The sequence below is a fragment of the Trachurus japonicus genome, chromosome 7 (assembly GCF_045865225.1).
Source record: "Trachurus japonicus isolate A0001 chromosome 7, Traja_1.0".
In the NCBI taxonomy this organism is placed as follows: Eukaryota; Metazoa; Chordata; class Actinopteri; order Carangiformes; family Carangidae; genus Trachurus; species Trachurus japonicus.
In genome coordinates, this window is record NC_140913.1 from 22214449 (window position 1) to 22234283 (window position 19835).

Sequence of the window (19835 nt, forward strand, 5' to 3'; positions counted from 1 at the left end):
AACCAATAGAATAAATGTATTTTAAAATGCACTCCTGTGGCTCTGATGCAGCCATCTCTCTGCCTAAAGTCACCACTCTTGGCTGTGTAACAATGTTCTGCCCACAGTCCCCACTGAATCAAGATATGTATTTTGTGTTATTCTACAAAAATTGAAGGTCTTTTGATCACAGATTTTCAGTGTACAAAAAACAAACAGTATACTGTATGCAGTCTAATCCCAGGTGTGTTATTCTGAGTTTTAACACCAAAATGTACATTTTTACTGCAAATGAATATTGGTTATTAGTAGGGCTGTCCTCGACTAAGGATTTTCATAGTCGAATCAGATTCGTCAGATGTTGCCTTTAGTCGACTAATTGTCGAATCATGTTTTTTTTCCCCTCATTGATTCATGATCTCATTTGCGTCTTTTTCCGCTCCGGAGAAAAGAGCTACAACACCTGAATAAACAAAAGTAATTCTTCAGTTGACATAAGATCACAACAACAGGACATTCTCCATCCTTTTCTGATCTCACTCATTAGGCTCACGTACACGACATCACCATCTCTCTTTTGGAGATGATGTTGTGATGACGACTATGTGCTGTGAATTAACGAGTGTGAATGGAGAATGAAAACGTCAAGTGCCTTTGTTGTGTGGCCATGATAATGTGCATCAGTGCTTGTTGCCGGTTCAGGGGCCCGAGTGTCAGCACCATGGACAGCGCTGTTTTGTGTGTGTAGTGTGTGTATGTGTCTGCGTGTATAGGTGCTGCGCGATCGCTAGACAGAGAACGTGTCCCTTAGTTTAATCTTGTAAATAAAACTTTAAGCCCAAATTTAATTTTCCCTCAGGGAAACGACATCAAGTGGTGGGAGAGAGAGGGAGAGGGAAAGGGAGAGAGAGAGAGGGAGAAAAAGAGAAGGGTAAAAAGAGAAGGGTGCGCCGGTGCTTGAGCATCCACTGTGATCCACTGTTTGTATCAAAATAGTCTTGCCTATATTATAAGAAAACAAATAAATTCTATGTAAAATCAGAGGTTCAGCAGCACGGAGCACCCCTAAATACTCACAATGGTACAATCTTTTTTTCATAACCACATTTTGCGACGATTCGACGACGAGGGTTGATAGTTGAATGTGAAAAGGTGAAAGAGAAGACCTCACTGAATCCAATCGTCGACTTTTCGAGGTCACCCCTAGTTATTAGTTTCCTTGATTACTAATAATCGGTAATGGTGTTGGCCATGAAAAAGCAATATTGGTTGATCCATAGTAATAATGGCAAACATAGTTTATTTGGCGTAGTGTAGGTGAGGCTCAGTGTGGGGAACCAGATCAGCTCAGTAGATGTGCCATCACTGTGACATCAACGGGCCTCACTATTGCAGTCCAGCCAAAAATCTAAGTTGATAAGTTATGTAAAGGATAACATCTTATAATTCCAGACACATTGTTTCATTGTTTCGTTACCTGGTCTGTTGATAGGGCCACCACTTTGTCCTGACTGACTGAGACATCGTAACAGCATTTGGATGGAGGAGTGCCCTAAAATATTGTGCAGGCATTCTTGGATCCTAGAAGATGAAACCAACTTTGGTGATCCTCTGACCTTTCCTCAAGTGCCACTCTGAGGTTGACATTTGTAGTTTTAAGTAAAATGTCACTAAACTGTTTGATTGATTGCCATGAAGTTGTCATTAATAACTTTGGTGATCCCCTGACCTTTCATTTAGCTCCACCACATCCTCATCAGGTCAGTTAAGTTTGCTCAGTACTTTGGATCATGGCCAAATCAAATAAATCCATCACCCTCAGCAATACTTGTGTAGTGTTAAATAGTAAATTGAAGCATGCTAACCATTGGTACTCCTTATGCAGAGACCATGCTGCACTTTGTGTTGCGCTCAATAAGTTATAAAAAAACAAAAAAAAACAAAAAACACCATCACCAACTGAAGGCTCTCACACACAGGCTCCAACACATACAGCGTCATAAACCTAGGGATGAGATGGGATGGATCCATTTTACCAGTCTGCACAGCAGCTAGCAGCTCACTCTCAGAATCGGTGGAGATATTCCCTCCCATGCTCCTCGTCTGTGTGTGTGTGTGTCTGTAACTGCATGTCGGTGTGTGTCTGGGATGTCTCGGCCCGAAAGAGAAAGGCAATCTTGTCTGGCCGTGTGAAAGGAGTCAATCACTCTCTTTATGAGGTTCATTCACATTTAAAATTAGCAGTTTCATTGTGCTAATATTGGTGCAAGTGGGTATAAGATAGTGATGGTACTGTAGTCTGAGCAGTGACTATTAAAATGTCCCCTAAAATCTAAAAATGTTTAAAGATGTTACAAGGGCTTTCCTGATGGTATTAGTGGCAAACGTCAAACAAATGTGCTGGCCAAATCATTAAGTTTGCAAAGACTGGCTTGGTACATACATTTCCTTACATTCATTGTTCTGGGATTTTATGTACTGAAAACTTGAGATGCATGTTTTTGTGATTTTTAGGGAGTTGAGTTGAGAAGTTCTAAATCTTTTTTTCATTTAAGTCTGACTTGAGTCAAAGAGCTTGGTGTCATGGCTCATTCCACTTGATGATGACTAACCACTTTGGTTTTCAAAAAAATGGCCACCCTAAATAATGTCAATCAAAAACAGGGACAACAACACATAATTTCCATCTCTTTTCAGACATTCGTGGTATGGCACTCTTATGTTCATATGACAAATTAAAAATGGGTGTATGAAGGATGGAAAAAGGGAATTATGACTCTGCACACTTGACGTACACCTGACAGCACAAAAATGGATGTGAACATTAGGCCATTATTTTGGGAAAGTTATAGAAATGGTCAAATACATCAAACCTGACGTTGGAAAGTTTTGGTCAGGCAGTTTCCAAAGCTATTCGCCCATCTGACAAGCAGGTCTGACAGAAAATAGTGGCCCCATTAGATGTAATTCTCAGCCTATATGCAGTTCAATTTTTTATTGCATTTGGATGGGTTCGTTTTTGGTTTTGCTTTACCGTCATTTTGGGATAGTTTGGTCGATGCCACCACTCGCCTCAGTCAGATAATGAGCATGTCTTTACACTAGCGAAAGCCTCCGTGAAAAGTTCCACATTCTAGTTATAAATTGTACTATTTGCTGTTTTCAACATACAATCTAGCTTGTAGTCCCTCTGATGATAATCCATTTACAGCTTCTGTCACTGCTGTCAACACGCCGAAAAATAGTACCCCAGTGTGTAACAGTGATGATAAAGCAAGACTTGTAGGATCATCATTTAGCTGTTGTTGTCTGTCTAGACATAACAGAACGTTCATCTATCAGAGGCAAAGAGATACCACAATTTTTGAACACTGTTATCAAAACTGACACAAGGCTGAATCCAGTTATCAGTGCGTCAAATGATTAAGGAGAATTCTGAATGTTGACTGTATGTGGTTCAACAGGTGCCTTTTATAATTCCTTCAGATGTTTCACAATAAAACAACTGAGACCCGGGTCTCAGCAGTCACACACCACCGTCTGGCTTCCTGCACATGCTTCGCCTGCTTGCAAACTGTGTCTGACCATGTGGTGGATGTCTGGAGGCCAGCGACTGACCACAATGAAACTGCTCGCAGCTCAGCCTCTCACGGCGCACTTTACTCTGGCCTCTTCTCACAATATGATTGAGTGCTCCATCAAGGATGTGTGTGCATGTGTTACTCCTACTTCTCCCCGTTCATTCATAGTGCATTGATCTGACTTTGAGACATGCCTGTGCTATGATCAATACTATCTTCACTCTCACTGATTGATTGCAATACGGTGAATGGAGCAACGATGAAGGTGTGGCCAGTCGGGCAAGACGAGTTTATGATCCTTGAATTTTATTAGAGATGTCTTGTTTTTATGTCTGTGTGATTAGCATTTACACTAAGTGTTTAATTTACATTTTGTCAGTGAGTGTGTGTTATGTGTGTGTGTGTGTGTGTGTGCGTGTGTGCATGTGTGGGTGTGTGTGTGTTTTACAATCTGCGGGGAGTGTCTCTGTGCCACCAGATACGGGACTCAGACCAACATGCTTTTGAGGCAGGGAGGACAGGCGTGAAATTAATTGTTCCACTTCATCTCCGGCCAGCGCTCTTCTTTTGAGGGAACAATTTGTCGGCTGGCATACAAGGGAGGGTATGAAAGGAGGAGGGCATAGCAACGATTCGACGTTCCTGGGAGATCCTGTGATCCAGCAGTGATTTCCTGCTGCGGATTTGGGCTGATGCTCCTTTTTCCCCGCTCAAGTAACAGACTCCGAGTGTTTCACAGGGGGGTGGAGTGCAACATCAGTCAAAGTGCTTTTGTTTCAGTCTCTCACCCTCGCTGTCTCTTTTTCTCAGTAGTGACACAGTGACACAGTGGCATGTGATACCTCTTCTTCTACCTTTTTTTCTCCCCTCACCTCCTCTCTCCTTGCCTCTCTTCTCCCCCCCCCCCTCTGAGCTATGTTGTCTGTAATTACGAACATGGCTGTGGGGCGTCAACAGCCCCTTCATGACACTATGTTCTCAAGAATGTGTTTTAGGCTCAAACACTCCCTGGGTACAAGGATGTAAGTTGCATTAATGCATAAGTACCAGCACCTACAAGCAAGCAGGCAGGCTTGTTGTGCATCTTTGTCTTGGGATTTGATTAAGAAGTTCAGAAAGGTCTATCTTTGACAATTTTAAAATTTTTTCCCCCCCAATTAATATTAAGTATTATATCTCTAAATATATAATTTTGTCTATATATATTGGGAAAATTATAAAAATTTATATAGATTGTGCCAAAGTGTGGCAATTCTTCTCTGGTGTGAAAGGGAGTCTGATGCAGCACAGGGCAACAGTGACTGAAGTGTTAAAATCCCTGATTCACTAAAACTGTCGGATGAGGGTAAAGGAGCAAAAAAGACATAAGGACTTATATAATTGCACAAAATAAAATGACAGATTTGTTTTGTTTCTGTACAATAAAACTCCACAAGGCTCCTTAAATGTACAATGTTATCCATTTCATGTTCTAGCTGCTTTTGGTGTCAATAATTTCATTTCTCTTAGTAGTGTTGGTTAGTTCAATCCATAATACAGTGGTGTATTCTATTTTATTAGATGGTATGTTGCACCACGGTTGATTACTGATTACTATTACTGCTGATTACAATTACTGCTTAACATTCCTGACATGGATATCAAATACTGCTTTGGAGCATTTCCTCAATGTTAGTTTGAGATTTGCAGCTTCGGCGTGATAATAAAATGTTAATTCTTCAGATAGTTATAATTGGACAATGAATTGGATATCCACACACCTTTTTATAGATGAAAGAATCACAGAGAGAGACACACAAATAGTGTTGTGGTCGCTGATATTAAGCTCCCTTTCTCCTCCCCCTCATTTGCCTTTTCTTTTTTTCCTCTGCCCTCTTACCTTTGAGCACCTGTACCCTGGATTAACAAGCATTCTCAAGTCAACTTTCTTATTTCTTCTCCAGATATCCAGGGCATTTCAGATGCTCAGTGCATCAAAGACTCTGCTAAGTGGACTTATTGGTCTCTATTTCCCCTGTGCCCTTCTCTTCATCTCTTACACAGTACACACACACACACGCACTTACTTGCCTTATGTTAGTTATGAGGATACTTGTGAATACAATATATTTCCTGCCCCCTACTCCAACCCAATTGACCCTGACAAAAACCTAATTCTAACCTGAACCCTAAAAGCAAGTCCTAACCATCAAAAAGCCATTTGGAAGGGTCGGCTACAACGTCTTCACAATGATGAAGCTAAATTTGTCCTCACAGGGATAGAAAGACATGTGTATACACACACGCAAACACATAATCAGAGGCTTCTCTGAGCCGTGTCTCTTTTATTCATCAAACCAGACTCATCCACTTGTAGTCAGACAAGCAGGCAGGAGCAAACAAAACACACAGGGCTGCTTTTTTTTGTGAATGAAAACCAAATAACACAGCTTGAATGAGGCAGAATACTATGGCAGACAGACTTGTAATTCAGGGAAGTACGCATGGCTTCTCAGCCCATGTTAGCAAAATCTGCCTTTCCTTTTCCTCTGCTTCATTTAAATAGCCAGAGACAGAAAATAACTAAGCAATACTATTATAATATACCCTTTTGGCTTTTAGTCCTTTTCATTTGGCCACATATTTCATAATTTTAAATAGTTAATGTGCCAAAAAATGTAATGTAATGAATAAATTAAGAATTCTCAGAGTAGTGGTTATATGTTTGTGTCTGTGCAAGTGCATACACACATCTGCCTCTGTGTGTGTGTGTATGAGTGAGAAAGAGAGAGAGATAGGGAAAGATTCAAACAGCTGTGAGATTATGGGTGAATGGGATGAGGGAAAGTGGGCTCTGGTGACGCGTAAAATGAGCTGGGATTTGGGGGATTGGGGTTCGGTCTTAGTGTGAAATGAAGTTGTTCCTCTTCATTAATCACTTTATTATCAAACCCCAGTGAAACCACATACATGGATACAGATACTTATCCATGTCGTTTATATGCATTCACTCTTAATATTCCATCATGGAGGTGAACCAGCTAAGGGATAGAGGTGAAAACTACTGCACACCTATCCTGCCACGGCCAGCGAAACACGTATCCACCCACGGTCCACGTATACATATCTTTTGGATCTATATCTTCAAAATCTGTGTTGTTGTGTATATGTATGTGTGCATGTGTACTTTGGGGCTTGCACATGTCGCTGTGCTAAGGTGCAGCTTGGATATGGGGATTGTTGTCCCACAGTCAGAGCACACTGTGTAGGAGAGAGATTAGCTGCATCAGCTCATCCATGTGATGCACCAAAGCAGAGGGGGCGAGGGGGTTGCAGAAGAGAAGGATTGAGTTACACAGACTGTTCAGTCCATGTCACCACCGCTTCTCTCCATCCTCAAAGCAACTGAGATTCCTTTTTATCGGAGATATGGCATAAATTTACTATCAGAAGATGTATCTTGCTGAGGGAGAAGTAAATTTGTGTCTGGGCATTTTACTAGTTTCATTTGTGGACATGATTATGTTGGCTTTGAGAAGCACCATTTGTTATAGGGCTGCTGCTGCTGTTGTGCAATGAAGAGACTTGTAGGCTCCGAGGTGAAGGTGTAGCTGTGTGTATTGTCATACACACTCCCTGTTAAACTGCAATCATTCATTTGGTGTAATTACTGTGATGTTATTATTGCTTGTGAACTGAACAGGAAATCTACTTTGAATGCATCTACAGTACACACACTCACTTTGAATTGTTGGTGATAATAGACTTGAAAATGTACTCTTAACACGGTGAAAGTCAGTGAAGAGTGACTTGTTCAAATTGTTTCCAGGATATTTATCTGGAAATACAGGGCAAATAAAAGTCCATTCGTCCACATTTTAAAAGCCTGGCAGCCAAGATAAGTGAGATTTTGTAGTTGAAGTTGTTGTTGTTTTTATGAAAAAAACAAGAGCTGAGCTCATATTATACCGTAGGTCAGGCCAGTGTACTGCCTTTCAACCTTAAAACTATTTCCTGCAAGCAAGACAACCCTTGCTGAAAAAAGGAAAAAAAACAACCCAGTTGTGCTTACTGCTTGCTAAGTTAGGCACTTCTCCAAAGTCAGGCAAGTGGCCATGAAGAGGTGTTAGAGCTAAATGTTACACCTGAAAATGTGCTCTTCAGGTGACGATAGTATTTTACCGTACGTGTGTCTTCCCTCACTTTCTTGGACTTCTTTCAGATTCTCCCGTACACTGCAGGGGGATTGAAACACAAATTTAACCGCTCAACAGTGGGTTTTGAAGGGCATCAGATACTTCATTAGATCAACAAAGGAGCCTGAATCTGACTCCTCTACTCCTCTGCTTGTCTCCCATTCACTTTCCTGCGAGCTTTGTTAAAGTTTCCATTGAGGCCTGTTGTAGAAGCTTTCCTCTGCCTTCTCCTGGGAAATGGTGGTTCTGGATGTATGTCAGTTGGCTTCCCTGTGATGATGATGTGATGTGAAGAGGATAGTGCCGGGCTAATTGGGCGCGGTCTGCTCTGGTCAGCCTGACTGCACATAGCGCTGCAGACAGCCTTTGGTCAGCTGGACCGTCTCAGCCGCTCGCTGACCACACAGACGTGATCACAAACATAAACACTGCAGCTCAAGCTGTGGGAACTCTGTGCTTTCCTTATTCCTTGGTGAGGTGTGTAATATCTGTCAGTTCTGGGCCAGTTTCATAGACAGGGAATTAATGGAGCTGGAGGACAAGAATGTATTGGTTTCAATAGGAAAGACTTAGGGAACGTCTTAAGAAGGAATAATCTATGAGTGTGTCCATGAAGTCAGCCCATTCATTTTTATAATTAGCAAAAGAAGTGGGTGCAGTAGAGGAGGAGAGAGATGAAAGAGGAACCATGAGATACACAAACTAGAGAGAAGAAGCTCTGCGGAGACAGTGTGGGGAGAAAAGGACAAGAAAGAAATAGTTGAAGAAACCAGTCAAGCCAGTGGAGTTTTGATATCCTGCTGACCTGTCAGCTTTAACAGCCCACCAGAGCCAGCCAGGAACCAGGATTGGTTTAAAACCTGGATTTTCTGTCCCCCTGACATACCGCAGTTGTCTGTCAGCCAGTGGGATTATTGCCCCGATTTTCATACGGTTTGGGTGGCTATGATTTTGGTTTGTGAGTCATCAGCCAGTCACTTTGATTGGCCACAGATGATGTTACTTGAGGCAGCAATTAATTAGCTGATGTTGGGTGAGGAACTAAGGTTGGTGTGAGAAAATGTGGTTATTGCAATGCAGAACAGGTCTGGAGAAAAAGATGTGTCTCAAAAGTACTTTCAATTGTTTTGTAGTAAAATATCTTCCTTCTTTCTTTCCTCCTGTGTCTGATCCAGTCTTTACCGTATGTGAAACAGCAGCGTTTTTGGATGGCTGCGCTGCTGGGGCTTTCGAAGAGAATTTTAATACCAAACTGTTTGGCCATGACATGCAAATGAATCTGGCAGCAATGGCACCACTTCGGCAGCATTTCAAAGACACAGACTGCTCAGTGTTGTGGCTGTGAACAGAGTGTTGATGCTATGATATGGTGATAAAGATGAAACAGTGAGCGTTTCCCTTAAGGAACCCGATTCTGTTCGGCCCTCGGTGGTTTCTTCCTGTCAGCAGCTCTTTGCTGTCTATGCGCCGCGTTGCTCCCCCTGTCTTTACATCTCTCTCCACTGATATAAAAGCCCTTTTGTCCCACTCATACATAACAGGACTTTCACCCGAGCTTCCAATATACTGCAAATTGGACCCTCATCTTCTCAAAAAGTACCTTGATGAATCAGACCCTCTTTCCTCTAATCACTATAATTGCTGTAAAAAAAAAAAAAAAGTTTTTCCAAAAACCACGATCGTTGTGGTATCACTGTACCTCCAGGCTCTGGCCCTCGCACTCATAATTGGTTGCTTGTAATGATGAATGTACTGATCAACAGATTTGAACTTAATCTATTATTTTCTACATTGTAAGTCATTCTTCTTACTATTTTTGTCATCAAATATTTTACTAAATGGAAATTTAGTGATTTTTAACCTGCTTCCCTCCATTTATGTCTGCCTGCAGCTCTGCAAATACAGATAGCATTTCACACCACCCTCTGACCTTCCCACTTCAATACTATCTCTCAACGTTCTTTCTGATCATCCATCATCCTATTCCTCCACTTTCTACCTTCGCTTTTCACCCTTAACATTTCTCCGCCTTCCCTTTCTTCTTCATCCTATCTTTTCTCTCACTCTTTTTGTATCCCCTTTGTCTGTCTTTTGCTTTCTCAACCATTTGTCTGTGTGGCTGTGGCTGTGGCTGTGTCTTTCTCACAGGCAGGCTAGACCCTAATGCAAAGGTGCCAATATTCTCCTCCACATCACACAGCAACACACAAACACAAGAAAGACAATTACCCGTGTTTGATCATTTGCTAAAAAGATAATCAGTGATCAAAGTCAGTGTCTCTCCCTATCAGTGTCCCTTTTTTTTTGTTCTTTGTTGTTTTCAGCCAGGGCTCAATAAAGTAACTTGTCTCAGGAGTTGTGCACTCAAGTCACAGAACATTTTTGCTCAGTTGTTCAGCTTTCACTTGTCACCTTCAGCGACAACTAAAGAATTCATGCTTATCAAAAGTTTTGGCATGAAGCTCAAAAAAAAAAGATATATTCTTCTCTGTTCGGCGATGTCCTGCAGTTTTTCAGATGATTGCCTAAATCCAACCGCTACTGCCTCCAACCGCTACTGCCTGAGTGTCTGATGCTGTCCACATTCCTCTCCTCCTGCTGTGATCTCTCTCCCCTCACTCTGCTACACATGTGTGTTGCTGCACGGGAGCAGCTAGGAGCATGCATCTAAGCAGGTTGGCATAACATTAGAGAGAGCATGCTATTTGATACAGCGGTAATCTTCTGTTAAATCCCCCAAGAGTGAAACACAGCTGCCTGCAGCTTTGCACAGATTTCAAAAATGGTTTTCTTTTCTTCTTCTTCTTTTTCTTCTTCTTCTTCTTTTTTTTTTTGGTACAAGTGTACCCCTCTCTTAGATCAGCTCTGCATATGTGTGTGTGTGTGTGGCATGTATGGGCGTGGAATTAATGAGACTTAATGTCACTGTCCCCCGTTTAAGGCGCTGGTTAAGCTAAGCACCCTAGTATAGGTTTAGAGCAGAATAATGTGATTTAATGTAGAGCAGATACTGAGGGCAGCGGTGTGTCATCAATGCTTAATGTGTGGTGAGTAAAACTTGAAGGTGGCTGATAATTCTCTGGGCTGAGCTGATTGGTTTCGTTTGTATGTAGATTAGTTTGGAGAAGCAACTGCTTCTGAGCTTTATTCCTCTTTTGAACGGCTGGTAATGTATTCCTACTACTTTGTAGCATTCCTTCTAGATACCACCATCATTGTATAATCTGAGTTTGGTTCTCTGTGTTGTCATTTTGCCACCATACACGTAGCCAACAACCTTTATTGTATGCCTTATTCCGTTTGTATTAATTAACTACAGTCTAGTCTACTGTATTGTAAACTATTTTTAAAGCGTGTTATCCTCCAACAACCTATAGTAAATTTATACTGTCATAACTCTTATTTTTAATTTAAACACATAAGTAAAACATGGGATTATCTTATTCATCAGATAGTTTTCCATGGCAAATGTGGTCATTTGTTGCATGACACATTACATTATGACTCGGCACATTACCATGAGCGCACACAGTGCGGTAAATGCCAGCATTTAATATGATGTGCATTTTTTCCACAATCCACTGAAATTATTTAATGCAGTGAAAACACACCATTGATTGTTTAACCATGGCAGTAATTGTAACCTGTTAACGTGATTATGCGTTTTTTTTTTTCCAGAAATACAAGGAGTTTGAACGGGCTGTGCGGGTGGAGGAGATTGATGGGCTACGGCTGGTTAAGCGGCTGGCAGAGGACATGGAGGAGATGTTTCACAAGAAAGCTGAGGCAATGAAGGTATGTGTAACTATGATGTATGAATAACAGAATCTGCATCAATCACACCAAAGCTATTTCTTTTTAAAAAGTCTTTAGAATTAAGATAAAATACAAACTATCAAAGTCTCAAACAAATCCTGTACAAAGATGTATTTAAGATAATGCCCCTTTCTAATTAGTTACACAAAGACCATGTAATGAGAAAAAAAAACTAAAGACATCATTTTACTGGTACATCCATTCCCTAAGAGGCTGGGAATCAAGAGAAGATGTGGGGCTGAGCTTGATGAAATCACTTGGTAAAGTGTTTATTTCTGACCCTATTGGATGTCTGAAGAAGTGCTGTAGTGTCACATTGCCACAGTGAAACCAGACACATCCAGAGCGTGGTGTGTATATGTGTGAGAGAGATATGTGGGTGTCAGGAATGAGGTGACAGACACGGGGAAGCTGTGATCCACCCATCAGTGCCTGTGTCACTTTATTGATCTGCTCAGACCAAACATCAGAAAACATAAGAGGCCGCTTAACAGAAGAAACAGAAATTATGGAATTTATTTTTTATTTTTTATGTGTTTATGTGTCAACTTCATACTGTAATTGACAACAGCTATAGTAAGTGCTGTGCTTAAGTGTTGCGTTTTAGGTATTTAATCCTTTCACTTAAATACAGATTAGGAAATTCCAGATGTGAATGTTGCACTTTTTACTTCATTTATTTGAGAGCTGAAGTCATTGCGTACTTTGCAGATTCAGATTCTATAACATAAAAATATGATTAGCTGATTAATTATATATAAAACATATTTAATTTCAGTCAAAGTAGTGGCATTAAAATGCTACTAAAATATTAATGCATCAGACACACTGATCCAATAAGTGTATGATAAAATAAACTCTGAAAGAGGCCATGCTGCATAACTATTAGCATAATGGGGCAAGCTGTGTGAGTCTCAGCTACAGCTTTCCAAATTATAAGTGGTGTTAACATGAATCTTTTAAACAGTTGTCTTTGTGTTTGATCAAAAGAAAACAAAGATGGCATCTGCCTGGTTCAGCTGTTATGGCTAACTGCGTTGTAGAAACTTGCACATCATTTTTTCTTGCTTGTGTGGTTTGATCTAGTGTGTTTATATTCATGCTACAGAAGCGGTAGCAAACAAGTGGCTGTAAGAATGAAATAAGATGCTCACAAGTCTTTCTTTTTTGAAGTCTAAGTGTAAAGCTGGTGTCCAAGTCATGTCTCAACCCTCTGATTGTTTTAATAAGCCTTCTGTCCCCTGCTGTGTGCCATGTCTTCTGTTTGGAGCACTGCATCACTGTAGCTAATCAATTCAAAGCATGTACTGCATAATCATTAATCCTTTATCTATAAAATGATACATTATTCTGAGGGAAAGAGCAAGGATGGATTAGGTATAAGAATAGGATGTATCACTTGCCTGATCCACCAGAACACATCACATATGGCCACTGTCACACTTTACAGTGAAATATGTAGCAGACAGAGGAGGACATGACATCAAAAGAGCAGCAAGCACATGTGGTTCTCTCAGTCACATTTAAGTTGTACCTGTGCTGATGAGGTGATTGCAAACAAGTGCCTGAGCCGCCAAAGGCCATATTTATTGGAAATTCATCAGTGTGAGGTGAGCCAGAAAAAAAAAAAACCTTGACAGTGATTTGCTGATTACTTCTACTTTTTCCCATGAGCAAAAAGTGCATAAAGGACAGATACAGGTGTATTTTTGTATTGTGTTATTTTGACATTTTTTAAAACGATATGAATGCTTCATTCACCTCTGTTGCCGGTACATGAACAGTATGAGCAGTCTTATCAACCGTCTGTGCGTGAGCATGACTGCATGTCTGTGGATATGTATGTATGTGTGTGTGTGTGTGTGTGTGTGTTGTAACAGGTGCAGTTCAGGATGTGTCCACGGTGCACTGCCTCTCTGGCTGCTGCTCTAGCTCCAGGTGATAGATCCTATCAGGACAACATGGTGCTGTTCACAGAAATTGGATTTCTCTCTGAGAGTCTGGTCCAAGGATACAAGCTGAAAGGAAAGCGAGGGAGGGAGTGAGAGGGGCACAGATAGTGACAAACCATTTCCGTGCTTTAGCTTTGCTTCTGCTGGTGTTATTATTCTTATGCATGATACCTTTGGCCATTTGGATTTCATGACCGTGCCTGTTTTCACGGCCATAGATCGCCTTTGAAAACGTTCACATTTCCACTCAGTCACATGAATACGACTCTTCACTGAGCCACTACTTCATGTTAATGTGAGTCATCAGGCATGAGAAAAAAATGTATCCTGCTCTTACACAATAATTGTTGGCATGAAAGCAAGATTCTAATTGAATATTCTTACTATCTCTCTTATTAACTCATGTAATAGAAAAGCAAGGTCTTAATCAGTTTTCTAACAATAATGAACGCTGTTTTGTAATTAAACCACTGCTATATACATTTTCCAAACTGTAATTAATTCACCCATCTGTCACTTTAGTGTCATTTTATCAACCCTTTTAAACTGTCCCTCTTACTTGTTGACATGAGTAATTTTCATTGAGCAGCGAGATTAGATGTATTGAGTCTAGTCACACAGTTGTCTGCGTGTGTGTCATCTCCTTGAGAGTGCGTCAAGCCCCCGGAGATTTCGAGGGCTCGGTTTGCTAATGGCTTTTCTAGAAATGCCTGCCCGGATGCTGGATGCCTGATAATTCTAGATCCCAGGGGGGTTGTGCACACTTCAGTGTGTGGAATAAAAAGTTATGAGTGCTGATGTGGAGATGAGAGGTAATCCTGGTCACTGGGGGTGGTGGAGTAACGGTTTCATAAAGACAGATGAAAGGAAGAAGAAGAATAAATGTGATAGGCAGGAAATTTGAAAAAAAAGTGGAGCAGTGAAAATAATGGCTGCTGTGTACACATCCGTGGAGCATTTAAACAGCTGCTATTATGCTTCCACTTCACCCCCCACCTTTCTCATTGTCAGTGCTGATATTTAGCCTTGTGTTGAATTGTCAGTCTGGAAGACACAATGGCAGTGCCTGTGAGTCATTTTCCCTCGTCTTCTGCTCCATCTTTCTTTGGCTTTTCTGAGCCTTTATAACTGAAATTCAGTTTTGTCTGGCATGGCGTGCACTCTAGCTGTCCTTAAGCATCCCTCACTCCTTTTTCTGTCTCTCCTCGCACTACTCCACCCCCTCCCATTTCTCTGCTTTTTGCTAAAGTATATGTGGTGCTTCAGCGATTCAATTTCCGTGCAGGCGCTCTCCCCTGTCCGTCAACATGGTTTTATCTCCCCGTCTTCACATCGATTCCCCCTCTTTATCGCTCCCCGCCACCTGCTGAGAGACGGCAACCTCCACTGCTGTAAAGAGATGCACCTGTTAAAGTGTGTGTAGGGTTTTTGATGTCATTCTTTTTAAGTGTGTTTAGGCGAGCAAAGGTTTGTGCCTACATCCTTGTGTGTTAAGATAATGCTTTTGATTTGGTGACAGGGAGAAACATAATTGTAAACTTAGTAGTGCCTTAGCCTCCTGCAGATTGTGTGCATGTATGGTTTTGTGCATAAGAAAGAGTGATATGTATGTGTGTGTATAATTGCATTTAGAATCGGTGTTTGATTGTGTTCACGTCTCTATTCTCTTTCCCTTATCATCGCCACATTATTATGGCGAACACAGCCTCCTCTCTGTCTGACACAAAATAAAACTTGGAGCAAGAGCAGTTTGTGTTTTTCAGTCGCTTCACCAATTAAATTGCAACTCCACTATAGATAAGATTAAAAAGGCCATTCACACAATGTTTCAAAGTAAACATGCGCTTGCAAAGGACATTGTGTGTGTGCGTGTGTGAGAGAGAGAGTATAAGTATGTGTGTCCTTTGGGTAGTTTTGAATGTGTAATGTAAATCCATAGCGATGTGTGTGTATTTATGTTTATTCCTGAGCTCAGCAAGCACTTCGCTCACCATTGTTACTTTTTAATTACCATTACCTTCATCACTTCCTGAGTCAGTGGGATATTATCATTATGAAGCAGACAGCCTCTCCTGTCCTCTCCTCTCCTGTCCTCTCCTCTCCTCTCCTCTCCTCTCCTCTCCTCTCCTCTCCTCTCCTCTCCTCCCATCTCATCTCCTCAGCTCACCTCTCCTCTTTCTATGTCTCCTGAAAAAAGCTGGTCTGCTGGCTAGAAATGGCAGCAACAGCAGACGGTTAAAGAAACAGTGAACATGTTGTTATCAAAGTTGAAAGGCGTGGAACTATTGTAATGCCCTCTTTGAAGTCAAGCATGGCTGTGTTTCATGTGACAAATGCACTTCAAAGCAGAGTGGATGCCTTGCTGCCAGGGCTGTTTCTCCTGTAATGGCATTCGGTCTCTGCTCTGTACCTGCTGATATCATTTACCTGTGGCAGCTATGCCTCTGTAGTCTTCAACATGATTACCAATGTAGAGCAGAGGAAGCCTGCGTGGGTGTAGGTTAAAAATAAAAGGCACACACAGGACTTTTAATGAAATTTTGCTGCCAGCAAAACCTCCTATGAACTTTAATTTTCATTTGCTAACATGCACAATGAATTTCAAACACAAATTTAGCATTTCAAGAATGTGGTGTAACTCCCTGTCTGCAGGAGATGATCTGAATAAAGATGTGTTTCCTTCTATTAGCTGAAAAGCGCCAACATGTAATGGGAAATGCTGGTGTATTACAACTTTGGTCTTATTTTCATAGTTATCATTTTTATAAAGTAACTGTATCATGGCATCAGCAAGTTAACTGAGAATGTGATGACATCGCTAAGAGTAAGTCTCGCATAGTAACAGACTTTTTCATTGTTACTAATACAGTCTTACTGCTGCGATCATGATTTCTGTTTGCTTCATCTCCTCTCGCTGATCTCCTGAACCAGCTTCCATATCAATTTGCCGCCTGCTCCACCTGTCTGTATACCTCTGTGTAGGCTGAAAGAAGTCGTGCAGCACCGTGGAGGTGATTCCCCATGCAAAGCTGCCAATTAGACTTAACAGTTTCCACTACAACTCCTGAAAGTGGGGGGACAAGAAGTCCTCTTGCCCTCTTGCAACCTAGATGCAGCCAAGTTAGTTTACCATATAGGGAAAATTTCAGCAGGAATAAGTGACAGAACTACACATGTAGCTTATAAAAGAAGCTGCACCAAATGCAAAATAAATCAGAGTCAGGCACACATAAAAGTAGAGGGATGGTCCAGAACAACTGGACACAATCTGGACAGTTTAGTTGGAGATGGAATCCCTTTATTTGGAGTACGGCTGACACCAAATAAAGGGAAGCCCTGGGAGCCTGATGAAATCCCTGACTGTAGCCGAGGTCTGGGACTGGATCTCATGTGGCTAAAAAGAGTGGAAAAGAACCATAAAGGGGCCGTTGCCATCTGCCAAATATGCCCGGGGTTGGAGATCTCAGGGTCGGAATGAGTCTCTGAGTAGAACTGGTGTGTATCACCCTGCCTCAAGCATTATTCCTTAAGGTGGCCAACACTGCAGCAGATCTTAATATGTTTTTTTAAATCTTTTTATAAACAAAACACACACATATAAGCGACAAACAGCTGTGAAAATGTATCTATATGCTTATAACACAACATTTACAAGAAAAAAAAAAGATTTTATAGGCTATAATTCAATTCACTGAGCTTTTATTTTGAATGGTCTGTCATTGGCGTTAATGTTTTGTTTAAGATCATAAATGAAAAGAGGAATTTTGTGACAATCATAATTGACTGTTATTTGATTTTGGTTTCCTCCATAACCAAATGAAAAAAACATCCTGAATGGTTTTTGGTTTGAAATGGAAAACCAAATTACCAGCTTACAGTTTGGTTTAAAGAAAGAATCAAACTAACAAAATGTACTCGGACCATAATATACCACAATTTCCCTTTAAGGTCATTGTCAGAGAGCTATAAAATTGCCATCCAAATCTATTGTACATCTCAATTTCTCCAAAGTCTTTGAAAGAAAATTCAGTTCAATGCATGTTTCCATCCAAAGCTGCTCTGCAAGTATTAGAAGTTAAACTATGTAGAAATTGTGATTGGAATATTGGACTTGGATATATATTTGTATTAAATATGAGGGATATTGCAGCCTCCTTATCACCTCACACTGATGGAACTTCAATGGACTTTTAAATCACATGTTTTTATTATACTCTGAGTTTGTAATTGTCATATACATGAGCAGCAGTATGTTGTAATGCAATGGCAGCTTGTTCTCTGGCCTCCCTAGAGCTCAAAGTGAGTCACAATGGGACGACAGCATTTCTTTGGATGCTGAAAATGCCCACAAAACAAGTAGAAGGAAGCACACTGAATATTTGTCTTCAGGTTTCTCTTTCAACATTTTTTTCTGATATGGAGAAAGAATACAAAGCAAAAATTTTGACTTTATTTATTTTTTTATTGCAGACTGTGTTTAAAAAAAAAAAAGAAAAAAAGATTTTAATGGTGTGATCCGTCCCTGCTGTCGTGTCCTTTTCCCTCCTGTCTTCCCTCCTCCCTGGGACACTGCACTGTCATGCTGAGCTCACATCACTGCTTCCCTCATTTCCCTCATTTCATTAGCTGTCTTCAGTCTCAGATCATTGTCACATCTGTGTGAGAGTGTGTGTGTGTTGAGAGTGATGGCTACTAATGACAAGGCGGAGCCAGCCAGTAGATGTCAGGACAACAATTGTCTCTTCCCTCTTCTTCTCTCTGGTTGTTTTTCTGTCACTATATCATCAAAGGGTGAGAGATTATATTGTTTTCTAGAGTGATGAAATGAGGATGTAGGCTGGAAGGATGGGAAAGGTAAATGTCAAGAATAAAGGATTAGTCAAAAGTTCAGTCTAAGCATAAAATGAAAGCAAAGAAAGCATGAAGAAAGAGGAAATGTGAGAAGGATGGCAGAGCTGGGTTAAGCACTTCATATTCCCTTTCAGTCAGCAGAACTGCTGAGAACTTGTCACGTATTGATTATTGGGATCTGATGTTTCACTGTGCACCACTTTCCTCCCTCTCTCTTTCATTTTCCTTTTTTATCTGTCTCTCCACCATGCTCTGTCTCCTTGCCTTGTACCCAATCTAAGTGTGCAAAACAGAGGAAGCAAAGTGTCACAGCGCACTTTTCCATTTTTGTTGATGCTGCAACTCTTCCCTGGCTGGTTTGACGATATTAATTGCTGTCCACAGTGCTATTGATGGGCTGACCTGAGCCATTCTGCCTCAGCTCAGCTGAGGCCTCGACGGATCAAGCCTCTGGCAGAACCAAGACCCGTTGGACCTGCCCTGATCCAGGGGGCCAAGGCTTAGTTAGCATTTCCGCTTACATCCATGGAAAAGCTATACATCTGGCCAAGTAGAATCATGTCAAGTGATTGTGTAAAAGTAAAAAGTTTGCTTTTAGTACTTTATTTGTGTAAGGTCAAGAAGATGGAGGCTTTAAATGGACAAACATTCAAATTTGAGAAACAACTGTCAAAGTGTGTAAAATGTTCAGAGCTCTTCAGCAAAGTCTAAGCACAAAAGATGAGAGAGAAAAGTTAGGTTTGAACTGAAAGTACAAAATGAATGCTGAACCGACAGCATACTGCACCTCTGGGAATGTTTTTTATGTGAGTCTATTTAGAAGTGAAGTTGGCTGTGGTCTTATTCCAGGCTACCTCGAGAGAACATTCAGATTCAGGCCACTGCCCTCCTCTCCTCTTGCCGAGGCAAGGCTTAATGTACTGCTCGAAAAAAACTCCTAGACTTCCGCTACTAGTCAATAATGTATGTGACATCGTCCACCCCTCCTCTGCTTCTCTGACAGTGGTTGTTAGCATTGCTCAGCTATATATGACAGCCTTCGCTAACTTTCACAGCTTTAGTGATGCATTCATAATGGATAGGCATCTGTTAAGGTCAGCAGCTTCAGCCATCAGGAAACGTAGCCACGGAGCCAGTACGGCGCAAGAACAATAAGCCAGTCTGGTTGACAGCTAAATGAGGGGGATCGTTTATGAACTTTTGAATGTGTAAACAAGCTGAATCCTTTGTCAGGCAAATCATAATCACAGGATGTCAGATAATGAAAGGGGGTAGATGAGTGCAAATGTCAGAGAAATGGCCTGGGCGGGTGGAAGGGGGCGGGATGAAAAATGATGAAATAGGAACAGAAATTGTGTTTAATTGAAGGGGAAGACAGCGCCTCAACTTGTGCTAGGGAAATGGGGAGTAAGATTTTTTCAAAGTGGAACTATGCAGGATTTTTATATGCTACATTTTTACCTTAATTTAACAGCTTAGGA

At 41.1% G+C, this 19835-nt stretch overlaps 1 protein-coding gene across 1 annotated transcript in view; it reads left to right on the forward strand.

Moving 5' to 3' along the window:
- LOC146984753 (voltage-dependent calcium channel subunit alpha-2/delta-3-like) overlaps nucleotides 1–19835 on the forward strand; it is a 119507-nt gene that overhangs the window by 11518 nt on the left and 88154 nt on the right. The window contains exon 3 of the mRNA XM_085782160.1: nucleotides 11414–11530. Within this exon, the coding sequence (XP_085638286.1) occupies nucleotides 11414–11530 (117 nt within the window). The remainder of the gene's footprint in view (nucleotides 1–11413; nucleotides 11531–19835) is intronic.